The following is a 25,147-nucleotide window of genomic DNA, read 5'->3' as shown; positions in this document are numbered from 1 at the left end:
TTCCCTACAATGCTCTCACTGAAAGAAGCAAGGTGCTACATCATCACTTCCATTGTTTTTCATTTGTTGGAAAAATCTGTATCAGTACAAATGGTTACCAATATAACTACTACTCTTATTTTCATAGCTGTCCCAGTTAAAGCAGAGTTGGCAGTTGAAATTTTGGAGAAAGGCCAGGTCCGGTTTTGGATGCAGGCTGAGAAGCTGTCTGGCAACGCCAAAGTCAACTACATATTTAACGACAAGGAAATTTTTGAAGGGCCGGTAGGTTTTACACTTTTTAGATTTCTAAACATATCATTGTAGAATGTGCTGGGAAACCCCTATTAGAATGCAGATAAGTTGTAATGAAAACCACTGGACGTGGGGTGAGGGGGTTTAAATCATTTCACATGTGAAAAGTGTGGAAGAAAATATAGATTGATTATATCATATTATCCAAAACTAGGATACTTTTGAGAATGAAAGAAGATGCTAGTAATAATTTTTCCAGGATAACAGTCATCAACCAAAACTGACTCAGGCAAATCAGGAAGTTGGTCACCTATGAAAAAAACTGAAGGCAGAGGGGCCAGCACCCTTGCCTGAACACAGATACTCACATCAGAGACTCCAGTGGCGTCTTGGTTCTTCATATGGAAGAATTGTTCTAATGGCTCAGAAAAAAATGTAAAAAAAAATCGCATTGCTTTTCTGATTAAAAATGCAATTCATCCTTATTGTAAAAAACTTTAAAGACTCAGAAGAGACAAACCACAAATTCTTACAACTTTTTGATATACATATTAATATATACTTTTGGTCTTTTTCTATACTTCTATGTGTGTATGTCAATTTGTGTATTATTTACATAGGTGATTATGTATATCATATTTACTATTTCTTTGCTTTTAATGTAAACATAATTTCTATAGATAGAGTTACAACATCTGCACTTTATCTGTCCTCCCCAGACATCAGTAGAGCCAGCATCAGGCTTGTGCCTGGTGGTACTGAAGAACTTGTGTTTAGGGGCCCTGTCTCATACCTGTCTTCTCATGGGTGTAAATGGGAGACTAAAAAGATGGGGGAGAGGTGTGGTTTGTGGCCATGATTAACAACCTGTTCCCCTTTCATCAAAATGTGTTTTTAAAAGATATTTGAGGATTCATTAGTTAGAGGGAGAATGAGTAACATGAATGGCAGAAGAATACGCAGTATATTACTTTTCAACTCATGTAGTAACTGTGTGCAGAGCAGGAACAAGTCACACATGGGTCCACTGTGGCCCATCTCCCTGTTTTCAAAATGTTCTCATCCACAGCGGTGATCACCATCTGGCCAGTGGAGAGGAAGGAAGAGCCTTGTTGGCATCACTGCCACCACAGCCATTGAGGGAACACTCGTGCCCATGTGTGTAGAGGCACTCCCCTTCATGTGTTCACAGACGCGTGTGGCGCATGTGCGCGCGCGCACACACACACACACACACACACACACACACACACACAGAACTTGAAGAGCAGTTTATTGTCATTGCAGTTGGTTCTAATCATATTATTTCACTGGGTGGAAATTACTGTCTTAGGTCAGGTTCCCTAGGAGAGTCTGAAATAGAGTTTCTCCTTCAAGTGGTTTATGGGGGTTACTCTCAGGGGTAGGAGTGAGGGACACAAGCCAAGGTATGGGGCAAGCTAATCCAAAACGGGGTCTCTGTTGAAGACTGGCTCCCTGCAGGGGAAACTCCAGGACATGAATTGCACCACAGAGTTGATCCCAGACCTGAGCCTTCATTCTGTGACATTATATAGGAAAACTTCATTAGTTCAGATCTGTTATGGAACTTGAGCTTGGAAGCCCAAGGACTAAGACTTACCTTTACATTGAAAAAAAAGTTGCTTAAGGAAGATGATAAAATAAGCACAGTCTAGCAGGGCAATATCTGTTCATTAAGAGCAAATGGGCTTCCAATGCTTTAGAAGCATTTTTATCCATGTATTAATTCAGCAGATGTTTATTAATTGGCTGCTATATTCCATGCTTGTGCTACATGCCAGGGGTATAGCAATGACTGAGACAAACACTTCTCTCACGTTGCTTATAGTTGTTGCATTATTCTGTTAATTGAAAATAATGTAATCTGGAAAGAAAAATGAGAATCTAAAAACAACTTTTCGATAACATTTTGTGGTTTGGGGTAACAAAAGTTTATGTTTAAAAAACTAAACGTCAGACTTTTAGTAATCAGTTCTGGTCACCATCATATATTCCACAGAATATTTTCCTTTTTCTGTGTACAAGATTTTGAAACTTTGCTCACTTAAAATAATGTTAACAAGAAACTATTAAATTATGATACTTTGGAGTTTGTGTGTTTATTTTATATGGCTTATTGTCATCCTATCTATCTCACTTATTTCTCTCTTTTACTTGTCACATTGAAGAAATATAAGATGCATATTGACCGAAACACTGGTATAATTGAGATGTTTATGGAAAAGCTGCAGGATGAGGATGAGGGCACATATACTTTCCAGGTTCAAGATGGAAGAGCAACTGGCCATTCTACTCTTGTTCTCATTGGAGATGGTAAGTGTTCTGTGAAACATTGTCTGGAAGATTTTGCTACTCCCTTCAATGCAAATACGCCATCGCACGAAAGTGACCATGTGGGAGGAAGTAAAAATTATTTCTTGATTAGATTCCAGTGTTCAAAGTGCAATTTGCAATTAATACTTTCCATAGTATTTCATTTCATAGAATTGAAAGTTAATTTAAAAGGACACCAAAGTTGTCACTGGCCCACAGGCAATGCTGCACTTAAATTATCTCATATATAAACAAGTATTTATTATTAAAATTCTCCAGTGAAGGATATTGCAATACAACCAAGACAGTATTATGTGTCAGAAACAAACTACGATACTATCTAATAATGTGTACATACTTTAAATTACTTAAATGAAGAAGATAAATATGCAAGAGTAGAGGATGCCAAATCTAATGGATGATTATCCGTTAGAACTAGGTTGTATGACAGCTGTCATAAGCCAGTGTGGAAATCACCAAGATTTAAAATGTGATATTTAATAAAGCAATGGAAAGGCTGGCCAGGTCTCTACATTTGCAATAGCCAAAGCTATTTCACTATTTCCTGACTTCATGACCTTGAACAAGTTTCTTAACCTTTCTAAGCCTTTTTCTTCATCTATGAATACTGAAAACAAATAGGGTGGTCATGGTGTATGAGTGTTATAACAACGAATATAAATCACTTAACGCAGTGACTGGCATGTACATTTATACCACTCAACTCAATTTCATATTTCCTCATTTTTCAATTTTCAGTTTATAAAAAGCTCCAGAAAGAAGCTGAATTCCAGCGTCAAGAATGTATCAGGAAACAAGGTAAACATAGGCAGTGAATAAAGAGAAAAGCTTCAATTTCTTGAACAAAATATTCCAAGATTATTTCCGTAACAAATTAAATGAATATTATTGCTTATGTTAATAATGACCTGGTTAATAAAAATAATTGAAAAAATATTATTAAATATGTATCCATTTAAAACATTTAAAAACTAAATCTTGAATTTTTAAAATTTCCCTTTAGATGTAAATCACCTTAGAATTTAAGAATGAGCTTAGATTTTTGCATTCATGATTAATATTGCTGATTGCTGATATTATTAAAATTTTATAGGTCCACATTTCGCTGAGTATTTGAGCTGGGAAGTGACTGGTGAATGTAATGTACTGTTGAAATGCAAGGTAAGAAGTAGATAAATTTCTAATAATTTGATACAAGAGAAATAAAGATAAAATAGAATGTGAGAAGAAAAGGAAGATCAACTTTTTATCTCCTCCATTTGCACCAAAATGATAAGTGACGTGCCTTTACTGTTGAATGTTACTGTTGGTTGGTAAGAAATATTTAAAATAAAACAACATAAAAATATGGGAAGTCAAGATGATAGTTTTTACTCATTACTCATGCCCTAGTTAATAAGGACAGACTCTCCTTTTTTTTTTTATTAAGACCACTTTTTTTTAGAGCAGTTTTATGTTCACAGCAAATTTGAAGGGAAGGTGCAGAGATTTCCCATACACCCCTGTCCCTATATACACATAGCCTCGCTCATTATCAACATTCCCACCAAAGTGGTATATTTGTTACAATTGATGAACCTACATGGACACATCATTACCCAAAATCCATAGCTTACATTAGGGTGCACTCTTGGAGTTGTACATTCCATGAGTTTGGACAAGCGTGTAAAAACATGTACCCGTCCTTATAGTATCATACAGAGCATTTTCACTGCCCTGAAAAGCCTCTGTGCTCTGCTTGCTCGTCCCTCACTAACCACACCCAGCAACTCTTTTTCAGTTATTAATCTCAGAAGAATCTCTCATCATCTTCTTTGCATTCTAAGTGGTAGATCTATTCCAGAATCATTTCAGCCACACTGTGTTTCTATGGAAGTTTGGCAATTTTTAAAATCTAAATTGTGTGACTTGCACAACAGTACCTTCGAGTCTTGGGCAGCTCTGCTGCTGCTTCTGAAAGCCCTGTGCTCCCTTGAGGGGAGAGGTTTGGTAAAGAGTTTGCAGCTCACAACCAATTATCTTATTAGGCCTTTGAAACATTTCGGAAAAAAAAGTTCCACATCACATTCTAAATTATCATGTACCTGAGTGTATGGTGTGCAGCTCCGTGAGTCATCAAATATTTTTGGATAAGAACTGCTGGATGAGGTTGGAGTGTGAAGGCTGTGATGGTGGACAGTGACCCCAAAGCAGATGCACAGATTTGGTGTTTCGCACGTAGTTGTCATTATAAAAGCCAGAATGCAAACACTCCAGTCTCTGCTAGATCTGACAAATTCAAAGAAACAGCGGTCTACCAGAAACGTATAGGAAAAACCAGTGCTGGATTTTAGCCTCTTAGGAAATGGCAGAGCTTCTTGAAAAACACTTTCTCAGGCAGCAGCTAAAACCCGCAGCACCTCTCTCTCCTCCTGACTGTCCACAGCTGCGTGCCCCTACTTACTTTTTCCTCACACTGCCCTCCCCAGAAACCATCCCTTCCTCAGGGGCCCCCACGTCCGTGCGTCCTTCTTTCTGTGCTTCCTATTGCACTAGGCTTCTGGGAAGTGAGCTCTGCAGCCCTATTCTGAAGGTTTTCCTCAAGAGAATCAGCCCCTTACCCAGCTCCTGACCAACCACAGGAGCCTAGAAGTAGGTTCTGAATGTTCCTCCGTTATGTATTCATGACTTCGAATGGCCTTCTTTCAGCTTCTCCAAGGCCCAACTCGGTCATCTCCTCTGTAAGGCCTCCCCCTTCTCAGTCTGGGTAAAATGAACCTTTCTTTGTCCTCCCACAGTTCTTTGTTTCATTATTATAGCAATTTATGTACATTTAGCAATTTACATGTTGCATTAGAGTTAATGGAGTATGTGCAGCCAAACATTCAGACTCTGAGACTACCATGGGCCCCACTTGGAACTAGTCTACTCAAAAGAATATGGACAAGAACCCCAGCTTGCCTACAAGGCCATGCTGGGCACTCCTGTCCTGCAGGAGTCCACATCAGGAATCACTCCCTTCACCACCCACAGGTGACAGCTCAGGTGCAAGGAGACAAGCTCGCTTTGGGCAGGTGCAGGAAATGCCATGGCTTTAAAAAAATCCCTCGTGCCCCAAGGGGCCAATACCTCTTGTAACAACACCCCAAGCAGAGCTTCCAGGGTCCCCGCAGGGACCATGTCCGAATAACAAGAGTATATTCAGGGAAGTCCAAAGCCACGGAGTCCATTTCTAGTCCCGCCCAGTCCAGTGGTAGCTTTCCCATCTGCGGGGCATGTTTATCATAAGCAATGTTGCCTAGTAACACAGTTACAACCCAGGAACCAGTTTACAGGATTATAAAGAACGTTTGTGTGTTCTGGTTTCACTGCAGTTACCAGTGTTGGTTCTTATGTTGATGTATTAGCTGAGATTTTTTTTTTCTTTTTTGAAACTTACATTTCCTTGTCTTTAATGAGATCAAACATTTTCTTCATCTGTTTGTTCTGTACTTACATTTCCTCTTTGGGAAATCATACATACATTTGTCCAATTATGTAGTGGGGTCTTTGAGATTGTTTTCTTGATTTGTATGAAGTCTTTACTTTTTCATATAATTTTAATTACACAGGAAATACATGAATATGCTCTTCTTCATAGAAAGTTCAGGCATTGTAGATAAAGCTTAAAATCCCTTCAATCGTATGAAGTCATTTTGCCCATTTGAAATTTATGATACGATGTGTGGATATTGGATCTAAATGAGTTTTCTAAAAATTGCTAAGCAATTAATTTATTAAACCATACTTGATGGATGCTAACTGAACTCACTGTGTTAATCATTTCACAATATATGCATATATCAAATCATTATGTTATATACCCTAAACTTATATAATACTATATCAATTATATCTCAATAAAACTGGAAAAATTGTTAATTAAATAATTTTAAACATATTTCTTTTCCACATTTATTTACAAAGCTTCATTTACCTTTAAAAAAATATTTAGCCATAGATTGGGGCTTACTCATTCTGATACTTTGATAAAGTCATTTGTTTTTGTGACACAGACTATATTTTAATCTGATGGGATTTATCTTCCTTTGGTTTTCAAATTTTTATTTTTACTTAATTCTGTATGTTAGTATGTATGTTTCTATGTTTTCTTGTCCACCAGGTGATTTTAAAGACAAATTTTTTTCTGCTGGAAATAAAGATGCTATTGATTTAGGTTTATTCTTTTGTATCCATTTTATTTTAAACTCTTTATCAGTTAAAACAGTTTCAATTGATTCCTCTAGAAATCTATGCTTTTTCTTATATCCAGTGCTACATTGAGAATTTAGTTTCATAAGAGTAGCATTCCCTTATTTCGAGAAGTATAACTACAGTTTTTCTTCTAGGTGGCAAATATTAAGAAGGAGACTCATATTGTGTGGTATAAAGATGAAAGGGAGATATCAGTGGATGAAAAGCATGACTTTAGGGACGGTATATGTACCCTCCTTATAACAGAGGTAGGTGACTATAAATATAAAATGTAATGTATTAGTTCTGTACCCTACATTCTTCTAAAATACAGAGACTAGATTATGTGTTCCTTTGCCCCGGGCAAAGATCCCTGCCCTGATGTCACACCAAAAGCAAGCTGTAAGGACACAAAGGCTTCTCTCACCTTGTGATATGCAAGGATTTGTCAGATATCCAAACAATGTTGTCTGGGCACCACAAATCTTGCCTCTCTGAGCTAGTTTTTTTCATAGATTGGGTGAGTGGCAGGACAGTTAAGTGGATCCTTCTTTGTTTGCTCTTAAGCCTCATGATAACTTGTTCCCTAAAGGTACAGAGACCATCATAGTATTCACTTAAGTATAGATTTTTATCTACTTTTTGTCTAAAAGAGCATGCCTTTCAAATACATGTGCTCATTAGTTTTTAATATGAAGGCAGAGTAAAAGATAAGGACTTTAAGCCTCAAATCAATTGTAGCCTTAGAGGGTGAAAACTCAGGACTGCTGGCTGGTCAGGTTATGATGGATAGTTCACCTGCAAACTGTTCATTGCTCTCATGGCTAGATGCTTGTTCAGTGTGTTTTGATGGCAGTTCTATAAATCTCAGGGCCTGAAAAATGCAAACACCATATTCTGAGGCTACAATAAGTTGTAATGTGGTATATCTATTCTCCCCTTAGTTTTCAAAGAAAGATGCTGGGATTTATGAAGTTATCCTGAAAGACGACAGGGGAAAAGATAAGAGCAGATTGAAGCTTGTGGATGAAGGTCAGTCCACCCACTGCTGGGGTCCATTCTGTGCGTTCTGTATACAGGTGACCAGAGTTCTGAGTGAGGCTGAGCTGAATGATTGAAGTCATGCTGATCTTCTGCCCACAGATTTTGTTTTAATTGCCATCCAGCTGAGCGAACTAGTGTTTTATTAAAAAATACTTCACTTTTAGTCTTCCTTGAAATCAGGAGTATAGTTTTGATCCTCAGAGAATTTATAGTCCACAATCCACGAGAGGTCTGTTTTCAATATAAATCATCATTTTTATTTCAACCCTATGAAAAATGTTCCAGGATCAAAAACTACCATGAAAGCATGTCCCAAAAGAGTCCACTCTCTAAAAGGTGGCAAGAAAGATTATATATGAAACTCGAAGCCTCTCAGTTAATAGCAGAGCAAGAAAGCAACTTCCATTTTCCAGAGACTACTGAGGACAATTATATCATGATAACGAAAACCTACATGGGATGCCCACATTTCCAGTTTTGTTCCTGAACAAGATCTTTAACAACGTTGCTAACGAACAGCAGATTTCCCTTCCTACTCCTTGTGGAGGCAGGACTAAATGTGTTTATTGGCTGAGAAATACCAGGGGGCCTAGATGGTTATTCATCATGAATTGATGACACAGATAAGAACACTTCCTCTAATGTAAATGAAGCCTTCCTGGGACTTAGGAAGATGAGAATCCTAAAACCAAGAAGCTTCCTGGAAATCTCATTGTGGCTTTTTCTCTAGAATGTAAACATGGTGACAGTTACAAAGAATTCAAGGGAGCAAAAATATCAAAATAAGAGCAGGAATCTTTTGAGACTTGATAAAAATTAAGTTCTTTGTTACCAATTGGTCAATAAATTCACCTTGTGACTGGATGTTTTTGAGAGCAAGTGTGACTAACAGTTTGAGATTTGACTTGACATTGAGCATTTTTATGCTAAAACTTTGTTTGTGAATCTCTATCCACAGCCTTTAAAGAACTGATGGCTGAAGTATGTAAAACAATAGGTAAGTTCTCACAGGGCAATGCTTCATTCTTCTCCAGGATGGGCTTACAGGTGTTTGAAATAATGTGTTTTCTTCTTGCAGCTTTGTCTGCAACAGACCTGAAGATCCAGAGCACAGTTGAGGGCATCCGGCTGTACTCTTTTGTTACTTACTACGTGGATGATCTCAAAGTTAACTGGTCCCACAAGTAAGTAAATAACAACGTAAATGCTGTGTAGAAATTCTTTCTCCACTCAGGGGAAGGACTGGGAAAAACAACAACCCTCTGTTCCTCTCAGGTAAGGCATCTTCTTACTTCTCGGGTCTGATGTTGATGAGTGTAGGACAGAAGCACCAGTCCATCCCTTTAGTGTGAGGTTAGCACTCTCCCTCAGCACGTACATGGTGAGGCCAGCGATGGCTTAAAGCCTCTGTCTTTGTGATCTGGGACGTATCATAACTTGTAGACGCCTCAGTAACGTGACCTCTGCCTCCGTACAGTCATGCTTTGCCAGATTCTTATTCCATCTTTCTACACACTCGTAAGCCACGCTGTGCTCTGGAACAAAACTGAGGCAGCATTGCACCAGATTTCCTATTGTATGAATTAATGGCCAATGACCCAATAAGCCTGATCTAGAGCAGTGCCCGAGTTTATCATCGTTGTTGTTCATAGCAGTTGGCAGAGTGGGTATTAGCATGTTTCCTTGGAAGGCTTTGGAGATCTCAAGATGACTTTGGGAACGTGTATTTGAACTGGATTGAGCCTGAAGATCTGTTCTAATCCCAGGCTTCCTTTGCGCAGTTACAGAGGGATTTCACTCAAGCTTTCCTTGGGGATTCCAAGAGCTAACATAGGTTTCTTAGTCAAACCAGGTGTCCCACTTATAGCATCACCAGGGTCCTTTATCTCTGTGCTTCCTTGAAATTTCCTGAGCTGAAAGAGGACAGCAGGCTGCCAAAGAAACCTGGTGGGGCACATGTACCTTTAGTCCACTCTTGGGATGCAGCAGATGCCAATTCCCGAAGTCCTTATGAGCCTCACTGAGGAGAAGGTCGCCGTGGCATCCCTGGGAGGATACGGACAGCAATGTTTATTTAGATCTTCCCTTCAGTGGACATTTACAATACGCTGGGCACTGCTCCAAGCCCTTTAGATATGTGAATTCATTTAATATTCAAACTCTATGAGGTAGGTTCTTCTAACTTTAGTGACTAGGAAGCTCAGACTCAGGGAGGTGACTTGCCTGAGGTCACACAGCTATGTGACAGGTGGAGGGCTGAGCCCAGGCAGCCTGGCTCCAGAGCCCCCGCCCCATCACGGCAGTACCCCGGGTTCAAGTTGCATTAAAAGTCTAGACTGAACATTTAAGCAGAGCTGGGTCACACAAAACAGTCATTTGTGTTTTCTCTAAAATGACTTCACTGTTTTAGAATAATATTTTATTATGTTTATTATCATTACTAATAATTCCCCGAGTTCTTTAAAAAAAAAAAATGAGAACAAGTGAAATTCCACTTTGAATGCTTGGAGTTTCATTCCTTTGTTCTATTTCTTTCAGAATACATTTTAGGAAAGTAATTATAAGTTAAAAAAGATCAAATTCTAGGAAATTCCTCCGTGACATCTAGGACATTCTAATATATCCCTCTGAAGAATGAGACAATAAATTAATTGAATCATCAATCAAAAGGCTTTACATCATCTCTAAAAGAATACATGTTCAAAAAAATTAGAACATTGGGTTTTGAGGAAACTGCTACCAGAGTAGCAAGACATAAAATTTGTTTGGTCTAGTCAGCTAAATGCGTGTTTTGTGTGTACACACATGTGTGCCTGTTGAAGGTTCAGGATCCAAGGATTCCCTGTCTTTATGTAAGTATGTGGTGTGATGAGGAAAAAAACCTTAAAACGGGTTCGGATCTTCACTTTGCTCCTGTCTTCCCTTGGATCTTAGACAAATCATCTGATTTTCTGAACCCCAGGTTTCTCCCGTATAAAATAGGAGCAATAATACCTGTTCTAGCTCATAACGCTGATGGACCCAATGAGAGAATGAATGGCATTTTGTGAACCGTGAAGTGCTTTACAAACCTAGTACCTATTAAGGTACTATTGTGCATATTAGCTAGAGATTAAAGAACTCAGACAGACTTACCATTAGCAAAGCTGAGAACTATCTGTCTTTCTAACTCTCTAAGACATATACTATATTGCTCAGGCTAACGTCTATGTGTACAGATGGGTTCCTTTACCCTACATTTTATGGCACTTTAATTTTAATATCTTTTAAAGAATGTAGTATATAAGAAAAATGCTGAATATTTATTTGAGGTCTGAAATTTTTTTGGTGGAGATTTTTTGGGTTTTATTTTTTTAAGTTCATTTTGTTTATTATAACCACAAACATAATACATGTTTTAGAAAATATATTTAATATCATATTACAAATTAGAAAGAGTTTATACTATGGTATCATCCATGGTTTTCCTAGCCATAGTATGAACATTTTGGGGTACTTACTCCCGGTCTTTTCTCTATGCATAATTGTTACCATAATAAAGTAGTTTTGTATACTGCTTTTTTTTCCTTACTTCCTCACGTTTACAAACTCTTCATAGAGTTTATTTTAACATCATTGAGAGTACACTACCTCTGCCTTCCTCTTACTTCATCTGTAACAGTAGCATTTCTAGACTGTCAGATGAAAGGGTTCTATTTGCTTTTATTCTCTTGTAAAGAGTACAATGCATGGGTATGCTCGTGACCTACTATAGAATATGGGGAAACTCACGTCCAGGGTCAGAGAAAGTGCCTCATTCATTCTGACAGCAACTCTGCTTTTCATTTATTCTTGGCTGTACTACTGAGTGCACATTTACGTTTGTTTTAAATAGCTTTGTAACCATGTGTGTCAATAGATGTCAGCCACAGATGAACCTCTTTAGGTCTGTTTTTAACTAGCCTGTAAAATCCCATTTATAGCCACGGACCATCTGCATGAAATATGCAGTAATATAATATGGACTTTGGCCTTCTCACTTTAAAGATTCCCTTAGTCCTGCAAATAAACCTGAGTGGAAACAAAGATAATTAATACCCCTGAGAAGTATTGGTGCTACAATCTGGGCCCCAGACTACTGTTGGGAGTGAAATGTGCAGACTGCCAGACCCCCACCCCAGGCCTTGGAATCCACGCTCTGTGATTCACGGCCCATAATTTCTCTGAAGCAGAAGAACATATGCTGATCCCATGTTATTTCAAAGTCTGTACAACTTTATGGTAAGACCTTCAGTAAGAAGAGACAAAGTAAAGATAAGCTCTGGATGAAAGCCAATGATTACGATGTTTTCTTTTGATAAAAACAGCGGGACTGCTATTAAGTACACAGACAGAGTTAAGAGTGGGGTCACCGGGGAGCAGATCTGGCTGCAGATCAACGAGCCCACTCCGAATGACAAAGGGAAATACGTGATGGAGCTCTTTGATGGCAAAACTGGACACCAGAAGACAGTGGATCTTTCTGGACAAGGTAAACGGATATTCTGCAGGTTGGAACCTACTGTGGAGATGAGGGCATTTTAAAAAGAATGAAGTGTGATAAGAGGGCATTATGCTTGACTATTGGAAGATGATGGGAGATTTTAATAAAGCAGTTTAAATTCAGCCACAGTGGCAGAAACAAAAATTCAATGAGTGGAGAATCAGTAAAAAATAAAGTGGAGACAGTGAACGTGGAGAGAAAGCGCTGCTCTTCCAAGATGCTTACAGAGAAGGGCAGGTTGATTTACAATCAACTGAGCAAGAACAAACACTGAAAAAGGATCATTTTATGGTGACTGAAAAGCGAGCATGTTCATAGAGTCCAAGAAATCGGTTGATTTGGAAGGACTGGAGATGTGAATGATGGGGAATAATTGATGTCTCAGGGTTCTGAAGAACAGAAGCTTGGAGTTGCGGGTCAGAGGTGAACGCAATGGCTTTGGGAAGGAGCAGGGATACCTTTTCTTCAGAAACCAGAAAGGAGTAAATGTGAATAAGCAGAGATAAATATTGAGGGGAACAGAGGGAAGTTAGGAAAGTGGCCTCAGATTTCTCAGCCTTTTGGGAGAATGAGGGGCTCTGGAAAGAATAGGGACACATGGAAAAGAAAGTAATGAGATGCAGAAGGCACTTTTCCATCTAAGAACAGACAGGAAAGGTGATATGCAGCTATTAATTAGAACTTTAAAAGTTAGAAAATGTACAATCACAAATAAAAAGTTAAAAACCCTGTGCCATTTCTGCCTCTTCTGGTACTTTGCTCATCTTACTCTTTCCTGAAGAAAGAAGGAGTTTGTATGAAGTTACCAAAGGAGACTGTGGGCTGACTTTTCCTCTATGGCTTCGTGTATTAAAATGCAATGACTCTTCACGTTTTCATCCTCAGAGTAGACTCACAACTTAGAGAGCAGCCTTTCAACCCTGCCCCAGGTTGTTTTGGGCTGAGTACCCCTCCCCTCACCCCCACCCACCCTTTATGACTGGAAAGGCTCCCTGAAGGATCTCTGTGGGGATGAGCAGCTCCCCAGGGACTTGGTCCCCCGGCCACGCTGTGCCCGAGTCACACCCTGCAGAGATGGTGATGGGGAATTGCTTCTGCGATCCATCTGACACTTGGAGACACAATAGAAAAGGGAGACAAGAAGTGGGCAGATACATTCAAAATTTATTTAAAATTTGCTTTTACTCTCTGCTCACCGAAGCTCATTTAACTACCCCGCTCTCAAATCCCCCTTAAGCAAAAGGCCCCTGGATTGTCTGACCAGCGTTGCCACTGGCACCAAACACACTGGCTCAGCCGTGCCCATCTCCTTCTAGTGTGGCATGAGCAGGAAAAGCAGCCCTAACTAGCCTGCCTTAGCCCAGCTGGTCTAGAGGCTTTAAGCCTGGCTTTACGCTTATTTTTTCCTTCTGTAAGGAAGAGAGCAAACTAGTATTATGGACATATTTTCTAGACATAAAATGTTGTGATTCCCAGACCAGAGGAGCTGAAAGACCAGGTGAGGGAAATTTAAAAGTGAAACTTTATGGCCTGAAGTCTTCCAAGTGCCTTGCTCACAGGGAAAACAATAATTACCTTAGATAATTACCTTAGAGCTCCATAGCTCCCATTTCCTTGTCTCCCTGTCTTGTTTCCGTCTCCTGCACAGTGTAAAAGCATCGCTTCAGGCCCGCACTGGCCCGCACTGTGATCGTAGTAATTCCTCGTGCCCTTTACCGCAAATGCATGGGCAGGACCACAGAACTGTCCGGCTAGGAGGCTGTGACGTGCGGGATGATTTAATGAGAGAAAAGCTTTTCTGATGCTCAGGATGCTTAATACACAACCAATCATTTTTTGAAACAGACCTTTCTTTCCATTTCATCTTCGGCAGAGCAAATCTTTCCCTTTCTATTTGGAGGGTTGAAGGCTTCTCACTGAATTGAGAGCTTCTAAAATCCACTATTTCATGCTTTCTGCCTAGAAAGTGTTTGCTTCTCTTGTTAAGCCCATCAAGTTGTAGAGGGACCGCTTGGGCGCAGCCTCATTCAAAGCCAGCTGAATTTTGTCTGGACCACTTACACTGCCCTACACTGGTCTATTAAAAGTTGTGAGCTTTAATAGACCCCTGTGTGTGGCCAGTTCTGGGAGAGAAAATTCTAACTTCTCTTTTTTGTCTCTTCAAGCATACGACGAAGCCTTTGATGAATTCCAGAGATTAAAGTAAGTCCCTCTTTCCCAGCGATGCCACGGGCACTCTTGTCTCTGATGCGTGCTACTCCCCATTGGCTGTCAGAGGGTCTTTCATTCGGGCAAGCGCAGTCTGAGCAGCATTTCCTGCCGCTTTGTTGAGCAGCAAAGACATGAAATGCAGTCGAGGTTGGCTACTTTGAAGTAACACTAAAACAAAATCCTTCTTTGTGTGTTTGTTTGTTTCTCTCAACCACAGACAAGCTGCCGTCGTGGAGAAAAGTAAGTAAACCCCTTCGTGTTTATTCCTGGTGTGGTTTCAAAGTACAACTTTTGTTTTTCTGTTATGACTGCAGATGTAGGAAAGTGAAAGCATTTTTTTTTCCTTTTCTTTCATTTCTCTCTCTATATTTTAAATCTTAGGTGTTCTGCATGTGTTTTCATTTAGTCTCTTCAGTAAGAATGTCTGTGAAAAGAAGGTCTCAGGTTACACTGTGAGAATGGCACCCAGCCTTGACTTGAAACATCTCTGGGCTGCAAATCACACAGTAGGATTTTACTCGCTTGCAGCAGGTGCCATGTATCAGAAAAATGTATATGTTAAAGAGAAGAAAAAATAGGAAACTTTGTACGTTTGGTATCAGGTAAATCGCTATAGCTGGTTCCCCAGCAAGTAGTCCCATTTTCCTGAGGGGCCGAATAAGGCTGAGTGACCCTGACCCAGCAGTCAAGCCTGTGTCCCTAAAACTGTGCTGACTCCTGACCTCTCTCAACCATGCTTCACCCAGAGATTTCTAGAACTCAGTCTACAGGATCCCAGGAGTCACAGACGAATCATCGTGATAATTCAGGTTCTTTCTCAGTGTGGGAGCAGAACCTGAAAACCGTTGAGGGTTAAAGTTGTAGGGTTGGCCCTGAGCTGGGTGGAAGGGAACCAGGAGGAAGAGTGAGAAGTGGAGTTGTCCACCTGTCAGTGGCTCCTGGTCACTCAGAAGGGAACTTTTCACCTTTGACCTACAAGGCCTTCCTCCCTCCTTCCCCCTCCTTCCTCCCTCCTGCTCCTGCCCGGGGCTTGTGAGGCCGAGGCCAGCACCAGGCACAATGGGAGAGTGTCAGAGCCAGAGCCAGGCCTCGCCCATTCTTGAACTCTCTTGTGGACAAGAAGCCTGACCCTCCCTCTGCTTCATGAGCTCCTTCCAGAGGTCTCTGGACCACAGCAGCTTAGAGCCGCAGGAGACCTGAGAGCCCTTCTAGCTCCATGTTCTTAAACATTTGCATAGAACACTTAGTTCAAACAAAATCTTCCCAATATATAAAATAGGTAAGAGCTGAATTATCTTCGGTAGAGTCAGGAGGAATCCCATGGATGCCGCGGAGCAGAGTTTAGAAGCTTCGTGTCCTTGGGTTTAACGCAAGCCCCCCGCCCCACCGATGAGGACACTGAGGTCCACACAGCGACGTGACTCAGCTAATACCACGCGGCAGGTGGTGCAGGGGGCCAGGTGATGGGCTGGGCCCACAAGTGGTGTAAGGGCAACGGAGTCAGCAGGAGAAGGCAGTTAAGACTCATTCAAAGATTTGGCCTGACTTACTGGAGAAGGGATTATATTGATAGAAATAAGGATGTAGAGTCACACATTCATTGAAGTAGGCTAAAAATGAGAGGGTGGTGGCTACTGCGTTAGTGTTGACTGAATGACAGAAAGGTGTCCTTCCCTGGGGCCGAGGCAGTCACAACCACAGCACAAGGCTTGCGGGGGAGGGGGGTGGGTGTCAGCCCTGGATTTCAGCACCCTTCCCACCCCCTGTCCCCTCAGCCATAGACAGGAGCTCTGCAGAGCATCTCAAGAACTCCCGGGAGATGAGGAAGGGGAACTCTCTAGGGAAGGCCCCAAGGAAGGCCCACATCTTCTCCAGCCTCCAGATCTCCCTGGCACACAGCCTCCGGTTATGCAACCTTTTCGAATCAGAGAGAAGCCCATGAAAGAGGCCAAGATCTGCTCTGCCTCCAGGAGAGCCAGGGCTGAGAATAGCAGGGAAAGTTACAGAGCAGATCCCGATACAACAGAGTGACCTCAAGTTGACATTTCAGGTACAGCTAGAGGCACCCGTGTGTGAAGACGAAGGACACTCAGAATTACTGGATCATTTTCTTACTTTGCATATTGAAAGCAGGCATAAAATAACTGCACGGACAGGGAAACTAAACAGGAAAATGAGTTCCGCTGGGTGGCTTTGTGCGTGTGATTGCTGGCGCTCATCGTTTCAGTGATTAACCAGAAATGCCTGTGCTTGCAGATCGCGCCCGGGTAGTGGGAGGTCTCCCCGATGTGGTCACCATCCAGGAGGGCAAGGTAAGCATGGAGCACTCCTGTCCCCAATTCTTCCACGCTAGGAAGGGGTTCCAGTGCCCCAGACTTTGTTCCTTCTTTTAAGATGCATCCTACCATCTTCATCATATGCCACGGCTGCTTACGCCTGACTTCAGAATAGCCACGTACCAGGTTCAAAATGCAGTCAGTCTTCCACTCAGCTTAATATTTTGTAGGTCAAGCATCAGGATGCACGTTTGTCTGATGTGGGTATGTGTAGACCTCTTAGTCTCTTTCCAGAAGTGATTTCCCTTTAACATCAGAGAAGCAGAAAATGTTCAGTCATAACTATGTGATGAACATAATTGAAGAGGCAACCTCTCACACTAGGAGAAAATGGGCTGACCTATGAGATTCCTCACCTTTGGAGGGAAACGTGCTGCTCTGTGAATTTCTACAGGCCCCTTCTCAGCTGAAAACTGATTTATTTCCATTTGGTTTTAAACTGGTATTTCTTGGATCCATAAGAATCTCTCTGAAGAGCAGTGAACGTAATTTCTAACCTGGATTCACTTACTTCATCCCTGTGTTTCATTAAAACAAATTTAATGTGCCAGTCACAGGAGGAGGGGTGTTTGTAGTGGAACAACATCTTTTCCCACCTCCAAAGAGCAATGAAGACGTATGATGGGTGACTGGGACTATGATGATGAACAGGGCACATCTAAGGCTTTAATGAGAGGTCAGTTCATCCAGCTGTGTTTCTTTGTGCCTGGAAAATAGGACCACAGTTGACTTTAAGCTCAACTGCTGCAGGGTTGCTTCTGTTTTGAAACTCTATTTTCCATTTTCTTCACCTAATGAGGTTCAAAATATTCAACTCACTGGGTGGTAGTGAGAATTAAGAGAGAGAATGTATGTGAAAGCATTCCGTGATCTATAAATCAAATATATAGTACAGGTGATAGTTTTCCTGGACACCTAAGGTGCATGGGAGCTTTGTTTAGTTTTGATAAAAGTTTTAATATGCACGAAATCACAGTTTCCCGGAACATATATGTGGTCTGCTTGGATAAGTTTAATGTCGATAGTTTGACTCATATTTTTCTTGCTGAAATGTGTTTGCAGAATAATTAAGTCAGAAGTGCTAATTAATCATGGGAAGAAAACAAATTTCTTAATATCTACCCAATTCTAGATACTCTTACAGAAGAGGTAACAAGTGATCATATAAGGTCCTTCTAGATAGAAGGCTGTCCATTTCCCTGTATATGCTGAGCCCTAGCTCTTTTCCTTATAATTTCTGGACTTCGGTAAGAAAAAAAATGCAAGAATGGAATTTAAAATGTGCAGTAAATCTAACATCTTTGGTCATCAGGAAAATGGAAATTAAAACCACAATGAAATATCATGACACACCTATCAGAATTGCTAAAATAAAAAGACAGTGACAACAACAAATGCTGGTGAAGATGCAGAGAGACTGCATCAGTCCTACATTGCTGGTGGAAATGTAGACCAAAATTATACAGCTACTTGGGAAAGCAGTTTGGCAATTTCTTAAAAAAATGAAATATACATTTACCATATGACCCAGCAATTGTACTCCTGGGCATTTATCTCAGAAATTAAAACTTATGTTCACATAAAAATCTGTACACAAATGTTCATAGCAGCTTTATTCATAATAGCCCCACACTGGAAACAGCCCAGATGACCCTTACAGGTATATACATACCATGGCACACTTCTCACCAATAGAAAGGGACAAACTATTGATACCTGCAATAACTTGGATGAATCTGCAAGGAATTATGCTCAGTGTAAAAGGCACTCTCAAAACGTTACATTACTGTATGATGCTATTTATATAATGCTTTGGAAATTATAAAGTTTTAGAAATGGAAAACAGATTAGTGGTTGCCAGGAGTTAGGAACAGCTTGGGAGGGAGAAGTGGGCGTGGTTATAAAGGGACAGCAGGAGGGATCCTTGTGGGGATGGAAAGGTTCTGTATCTTGACTGAGGTTGTGGATACATGAACCTAGACAGGTGATAGAATTGAATAGAACTAAACACGCACAAATACAAGAAAAACTGGGGAAATCTGTTATATCAATGTCAGTGTACTGGTTGTGATATTATACTGTAGTTTTGTAAAATGTTACTATTGGGGGAAACTGGGTAAAGAATATACAAAATCTATTATTTCTTATACTGTGTATGAATCTATGATTATCTAAAAAATATTTCAACAAAAATATAAAGTAAAATTATAGGCCTAAACATTGATCTTTTAAAATAAGAGGGTTTCAGCACAGTTGGTAATATAATAAAATATTAGGAACTACGAATACATTCTGGCAGGGCACCTCTGCAACTGCAACAGCTCGAGTGGGTTTGGGGGGAGAAATAAAATGAGGAAGATGGGATATGAAAATGAGTCACATTATCTGAAGCAGCTGTTAGGATTCTTATGCTGGGCCCAGTGACACCAACGAAATGCAAAAGCAAGCAGGTGGAGATCATGGCAACGAGGAGATTTCTCCACTGAGACAGAGTCCAAAACGCCGCGTTAGAGCAAAAAGGCATCTGTGTGTTTATGGGAACTGGAAGCAAATGCCTTTGTGGGGCTTTGATGATAAATGTTCCCAAAGCCAGAAAGCCAAGGCCCCAAAGAAACCTACTCAGGTGTGATTTCAAACTGTAACTCACACAGGTGCACACAGCCCGGCCCGGGAGGTTTAGGCTTATCCTCCATCGGGTCCGGCCGGCCCCCAGAAGGACGCTTCAAGTTGCATCGTTAATCTGATACATCTCCTCCCCTCTCATGAAACCTGTCTTCCAGGCGCTTAACCTCACCTGCATAGTGTGGGGAGACCCGACTCCGGAGGTCTCCTGGCTGAAGAACGAGAAGCTCTTGGCCTCGGACGAGCACTGCAGCCTCAGGTTCGAGGCCGGCAAGACCGCCTACTTCACCATCAGTGGGGTCAGAACGTCCGACTCGGGCAAGTACGGGCTGGCCGTGAAGAACAAGTACGGCTCGGAGACCAGCGACTTCACCGTCAGCGTGTTCATCCCGGAGGAGGAGGCGAGGAAGGCCGCCGAGGAGCGCCCGAAGGGCACCAAGAAGGCCAAGTGACCGGAGGGCGAGTGGGCCGAGGGGGCGAGCCACCCCGCCCTGCCTCGGGCTACGTGTGTGCGAAGGGCTCGAGCTGAGCGCGAGGAAGTCTCCGTGCTTCCTTCTCCCTATTTGTGTGCTGGCTTCGGGGTCGGGGGGATTGTCAAATCTTTATTCATATAAGAAAGCACCAACTAACGACATTTTAATCGTTTTTCTTTACCTACAAATTGTGTTAAGAAAATAACACTGGTAGCGCAAATATTAGGAAACAGTTTTAAGGCAAAGACCAGGATAAAGTCAGAGGGCCGTTGAATGGGGGCGGGAGGCACGTGCCGCGGAGCCGTCTGGACCCGGCCAGCCTCTCAGCAGTCAGTTCTCCCTGTTCGCAGTGAGGCGGCAGCATCCAGTCAGACGAGACAAGCTGTTAAGTCACCCAGTCTGTGTCGTGTGTTGTAACAAGAGCCGTGTGCGTTCTGTGGGCGGCCTGGTGATTTGGAAGCTCTCGGTCCTAATAAACAGTTCACACCCCTCCGCTCCCCCGTCAGTGCTTCTCTCCTTCTTACTGGTTTCGCTGCCCAGCTGGGTGGCCTCCGCTGGGTGACCCTTCCGGCCTCTTCTTGTAACACGTCTTCTGAACTTTCAGTTCCTTGTGGTTGAAGCAGTGCCTCCACGATGCAATCACACGAGGCGTCCCGGGTCGCCTGAAGCTCGGAGGTGTGAACCTGCTCCACCACTGTGCATCTGGTAGCTCACCAGGCGACCCGTCAGGGCTCTTCCCTTGTTAAGATACCCGGAGCCACCGAATGTAATGTGTCAACAGAGGATAATAAGACGGCGTGGGGCGGCTAGCGCCTGAATTGGCGACTAAGGCCACAGCTGAGAATAAAAGGCACTACAGGATGGTCACTCTAAGTTCAGAGAACTGCCAGCTCGGGGGCCTGCCCCTTGCGGCAGCGTTTCTGCTTGAGGGAATTTGGGCCTTCCCCACCCCTACCCCTAACCCCCAACCACCACACACACACACACACACACACACACACACACACAACACAGGAGGAAAAGAGTAACTGTGAAAGCCACCCCTGCCTTCGTCCTGTCAAGGGTCAGGGATGGGACAACAGACTCCCTCACACAGTTTGGAGGGGCACCTACACATCCACTCCCTTGCAAAGACCAGGACTGCAACTTGCCTCTCACCCGACTGTAGCTCCCACTATTGCCCTGACGCCGACCACCGACAGGAGTGAGCTGCTGCCCTCCCACTGTCAGACACGGCAGGTGGATGTTTCCCGGGGCCCCCTGGACCCTGCAGAAAGTGCCGGCCTGAGCAGGCTGACCTCCTCCTCCCAGGACGAGTGGACCCAGAAGGAAAGTGTTTAATTATCTAAAACATTACAAGTACATAAAAATCAAATATGCACAGACTCCATAATGCAAAAATACTCATTTTACCTAGATGTAGCCCCTAGAGCCTGAGACTGGAGTTCTAATACCCATGCCAGAATGAGAGGCATGGATTCGGATTGTTTGCGGTGGGGAACTGCACACCAAGACCTCAGCACGGCGCTGGGATGCACAAACGGTGGTTTAGACAAAAAAAAAAAAAAAACAAGGATAGTAAAAATATCACCAGCTGACATGGAGAAGCTCTACTGAAGCTCGCCATCTGCCTGGGAGTGGTTCTGGGGAGAAACAAAGTTAACGGGTTCCTCAAGCCAGTACTGCGCACTCGTGGGGTCCACATTTACAGCAAGCACCACATGGTATAGGTATCCCAAGCCAAGAGTTCCCATAAAAATGGCCAGTGTCTGGGCCCCAGAGAAGCAAATGTAAAACGACACTACAAGAAACTTCTGTGTCTGCCCACAAAGGATTGCTGTTATGGAAATTATTCTCCCACCATAAACAACTAGAAAACCAGGCACAATATATGTGGAAAAAAACTGTTTGGGGTGTTGGCTAGTGAACATGCAGGGCTGTGATGCCCCAGAGAAAGGGAAACAGTAACGAAAGACCTGTGATTTCTCCAACTTGGTGCCTAGACAGTGTTCAGGCTGCAGTCCAGCCAGGGGGACCAAGAGAGAACCTGTCAGTCTCACTGAGTTGAGGAGTTAGAGACTGAAGTTCAAGGAGGCTGAAGTGGCTGGGATTCATAGGAAAGGGCAATGGAGGGAAGAGTTGCACAGAGAGGAGCCACAACTACTGAGCCCACGTGCTGCCACTACTGAAGCCTGCGCTCCTAGAGCCCGTGCTCTGGGAAGAGTTGCACAGAGAAGAGCACGGGCTGCAGCAGACAGGTCTCTGGCTGAGCGCTGCTCTGTGAGTGCGGGAGAACCCTGGGAGGTGGGGGGACAAGGAGTCCTGGGAGCTCACACAGACTGGGAGCAGTTCTCCTTCCCACCAGCCGGAATGAAAACGTTCAATGTAATACATGGAATATTGGGTAGAGGCTTCAGAAGTTGCTCACCTTAACAGTGGGGCTAAATTAACTCTAACTGAAAGCTGCCCTGGACACACCCTCACAAAGTTTGAAAGCAGGCCTCCAGAGGATCAAATATCTATGGTCACCTAATAGTGTGTCAGGACAAAGTGCAGCACACTTTAAATGAATGCATCATCCAGCAGTGTGAAATTCGTAACAGCTGGCATCCAATCAAAATCAGCAGGTGTGCAAAGAAGCAAGAAAATATGATTGATAACCAGGAGAAAAGTACGTTAAAGATAAGTTCTGTGGATGTAATGTACAGCATGTAAATATTATTACAATAGTTAATAATACTGTACTGCATATTTACAAGTTCCTAAGAGAGTAGATGGTAAAAGTTCTCATCACAAGAAAAAGAAATTTGTAACTATGTGAGGTGTTGTTAACTAAACTTATTGTGGTAATCATTTCACAATATATACATATGTCAAATCATCATGTTGTATACCTAAAACTAATACAATGTTATATGTCCACATATCTCAATAAAACTGGGAAAAATACTTTATACACAAGTTTTATGGAAGTACCAAGAACAATTCATTATTAATACAATTTGAGCAGATAATGAAAATTCAAAATAATTTTTAGTCATTTTTAACACAGTGCAATCCCAACAGCAAATGTAATCATAATTTCAATAAAAGATGCTTGAAATATGATGAGCTATGTGTATATAAGTTATTTGTTGGTAGCTTATAGGTGTGTAACTTGAAATGGCATTGCTATAGTTTTATGATCACTAATCTAAGTTAGCAGAAGTCCACAATCTAATAAAATGATACATGAGGAAAAAAAGTATATTAATAAAAACAAAGCCAGAAATGACAGAGATGATTGAATTAGCAGACATGGACCTTAAAACATCTGTTATAACTATATTCTATATTTTCAAGAAGCCAGAGGAAATACTGAATATGTTAAGTAGAGACATGGAAGAATACCAAGGCATATCATAATGAATTTGCTGAAAAACATTGGTAAAGAGAAAATCTTAAAAGCAGCCAGAGGGAAAAAGACAAATTATGTACAGAGGAACAAAAGTGAGACTTAACGCAAGACTTCTCATGAGAAGCTATAAAAGCCAGAGGACCGCGGAGTGAGATCTTTGAAGTGCCAAGTAAAAAGCAAACCAAAAACTCTCAACCTAGCATTCTCTACCGACTGAAAATATTATTTAAAAATTAAGGCAAGGACTTCCCTGGTGGCGCAGTGGTTGAGAATCCGCCTACCAATGCAGGAGACACGAGTTTGAGCCCTGGTCCGGGAAGATGCCACGTGCCGCGGAGCAACGAAGCCCACGCGCCACAGTGACTGAGCCTGTGCTCTAGAGCCTGCAAGCCACAACTACTGAGCCCACGTGCTGCAACTACTGAAGCCCGCGCCTAGAGCCCGTGCTCTACAAGAGAAGCCACCACAATGAGAAGCCTGCGCACCGCAACAAAGAGTAGCCCCCGTTGGACACAACCAGAGAAAACCCGTGCACAGCAACGAAGACCCAACACAGCCAAATATAAATAAATAAATTTATTTTTAAAAAAATTAAGGCAAAATACTTTACAGTATCTGTCAAACTAAAGCGGAGAGGTCCGCCACCAGCAGATCTGCACTGTAAGACATGTTCAAGGAAGTTCTTCGGACAGAAGGTAAGTGGCATCAGATGGAAATTCAGATCAACAAAGAATGAAACGTAGCAGAAGTGGCAAATACGTGGGCAAATATGAAGTACATTTTTCTCATTTGTATTTTCTTCTTGCTCCTAATGCACCTCTGCCAGAGGCACCCTGGCCCGGCCTGGTACCCAGCACCTGTACTCCCTCCACCCGGACCCTGGCCAGCCCTAGGGTTCCCAGGCCTCAGCATTAGTACCATCAGAGGCGCTGCTTAGGGACAGATGCAGTCCTGCCAGGATAATGTGCCAACCTTTCATCCCTCTAGTCTCAGGAAGTCCAACCTTACCCAGGGCTGGACCACTCAGGAGGCTCCTGCAGTGTCTGCATGAGAGCAGCGGCCGAGGAGATGAGGATGCACTGACCAGAGAGACGTTTCGGAGGTAAATGGGCAGGGCTGGGGTGGAATTGCTCAGGAGGACTCACCTACCTACCCTCTGCCTTGAGTAGCTGGATGGGTGGTGCGTCCTCTGAAAGGGGAGCAGCCCAGAGATAGAAGGAGCCATGTGAGGCGGGGTCGGGGGCGGGGAGGGTTGCATTACAGCAAAATTGTGAGTTTCCTAAAAGCTCGGGTAGGGTAAGAAATTACTGCTTTTAGAAGATATAAGGTACAAAAAGCCTTGACTGAAAGAGAAGGAAGCAGTATGAGATGAATGACCAGAAAGCAGCAGAGGATGATGCTTAAATGATTACTGGGCTTGCATTCTCAGAACAAATAAAAGAGAAAGTGGGAGTTAAAGCACTGGGAACTATGAATCCTTATACTGTACGTTAAAACAAAACAAAAACTTTCCCATCTTTGTGGTGCATCAATATACCAACATCAGGAAAGCAAATCTTGTACAATAGAGGAATTACACTCCCGTTGAATCATAGAATCAGGAATTTTCTTTACTGTTTTGGCAGTTACAGGAACTATGTAGCATTTGTGTTGCAAAGTAACATTGCATTGTTATTGCTCAAACAGTATGTTCTTGTTACTTCTAAGTATCCACCGCTATCAAGTGAAAAAAAAAAGATTT

The 25,147-nt window shown here is 42.2% G+C and overlaps 1 protein-coding gene across 1 annotated transcript in view; it reads left to right on the top strand.

The window, feature by feature from the left end:
* MYOM1 (myomesin 1) overlaps nt 1-19,988 on the top strand; it is a 137,548-nt gene extending 117,560 nt beyond the window's left edge. The window contains exons 24-36 of the mRNA XM_007456559.1: nt 128-264; nt 2,424-2,568; nt 3,328-3,387; nt 3,683-3,750; nt 6,957-7,070; nt 7,746-7,833; nt 8,804-8,842; nt 8,924-9,029; nt 12,192-12,355; nt 14,533-14,569; nt 14,796-14,818; nt 16,835-16,890; nt 19,695-19,988. Of these exons, the coding sequence (XP_007456621.1) occupies nt 128-264; nt 2,424-2,568; nt 3,328-3,387; nt 3,683-3,750; nt 6,957-7,070; nt 7,746-7,833; nt 8,804-8,842; nt 8,924-9,029; nt 12,192-12,355; nt 14,533-14,569; nt 14,796-14,818; nt 16,835-16,890; nt 19,695-19,988 (1,331 nt within the window). The remainder of the gene's footprint in view (nt 1-127; nt 265-2,423; nt 2,569-3,327; nt 3,388-3,682; nt 3,751-6,956; nt 7,071-7,745; nt 7,834-8,803; nt 8,843-8,923; nt 9,030-12,191; nt 12,356-14,532; nt 14,570-14,795; nt 14,819-16,834; nt 16,891-19,694) is intronic.
* The last annotated feature ends 5,159 nt before the right edge of the window (nt 19,989-25,147 follow it).

Source organism: Lipotes vexillifer, unplaced genomic scaffold (assembly GCF_000442215.2).
Source record: "Lipotes vexillifer unplaced genomic scaffold, Lipotes_vexillifer_v1.1 scaffold429, whole genome shotgun sequence".
NCBI classification, from domain to species: domain Eukaryota; kingdom Metazoa; phylum Chordata; class Mammalia; order Artiodactyla; family Lipotidae; genus Lipotes; species Lipotes vexillifer.
This window is presented reverse-complemented; position numbering and strand designations above follow the sequence as displayed.